We start from the raw sequence: 550 nt of genomic DNA, 5'->3' as shown, positions 1-550 counted from the left end.
GGCATTCCTCCTTGCTGCCACTAAACCAGATAATGCTGACAGATTGGCTGATGACAACTTTAGTGCATCACTCTCATTTTTCCTGGACCTGGCCAACTCACCCCGATTAACCAAAGGCCCTGAATGGGAAGATACATACGAACAATAATGTCCTTGAGAAACTTCAGCTCCTTCAATTACTGGGATTGGTCTCGGAGGTTCAATGGGAAAGCCGGAGGCTGCTTCCTCCTGATTTGAATTGAATTTTTCACTCCTGCTCTTGGATTTAGCCTGTCCTTGCCATTTCTGCTATCATAAAAAAATATTGTTTCGATCAATTAAATTAGATTTGGCACTACAAATAGATCAATGTTTAAATTTAAGACTTTGCAAAACGAACTCATCCTTCAATGAGAGACAAATAAGTTGATCCATCGGAATCCAGATGGAAATCAACCAGCCCATTATATTCCAAAGAAGTTGTTTAGGTGCGACTTGCTATGTTTGGTTGAAAATATGACCTTCATTGACAAAGATAGCTCAGCATTGGCATCTGGAGCAGGAACCGCTC

The 550-nt window shown here is 41.1% G+C and overlaps 1 protein-coding gene across 1 annotated transcript in view; it reads right to left on the bottom strand.

The window, feature by feature from the left end:
- The window catches only part of LOC110030258 (probable serine/threonine-protein kinase At1g54610), a 54409-nt gene that overhangs the window by 8025 nt on the left and 45834 nt on the right, over positions 1 to 550 (bottom strand). The window contains 2 exon segments of the mRNA XM_020732884.1: positions 1 to 285; positions 501 to 550. The exon segment at positions 1 to 285 is cut by the window's left edge and continues 4 nt beyond it; the exon segment at positions 501 to 550 is cut by the window's right edge and continues 13 nt beyond it. Coding sequence (XP_020588543.1) covers positions 1 to 285; positions 501 to 550 — 335 coding nt within the window.

The sequence above is a fragment of the Phalaenopsis equestris genome, unplaced genomic scaffold (genome assembly GCF_001263595.1).
Source record: "Phalaenopsis equestris unplaced genomic scaffold, ASM126359v1 Scaffold000690, whole genome shotgun sequence".
Taxonomy (NCBI): domain Eukaryota; kingdom Viridiplantae; phylum Streptophyta; class Magnoliopsida; order Asparagales; family Orchidaceae; genus Phalaenopsis; species Phalaenopsis equestris.
Note: the sequence above shows the minus strand (reverse complement) of the source record. Positions and strands in the feature narration are given on the sequence as shown.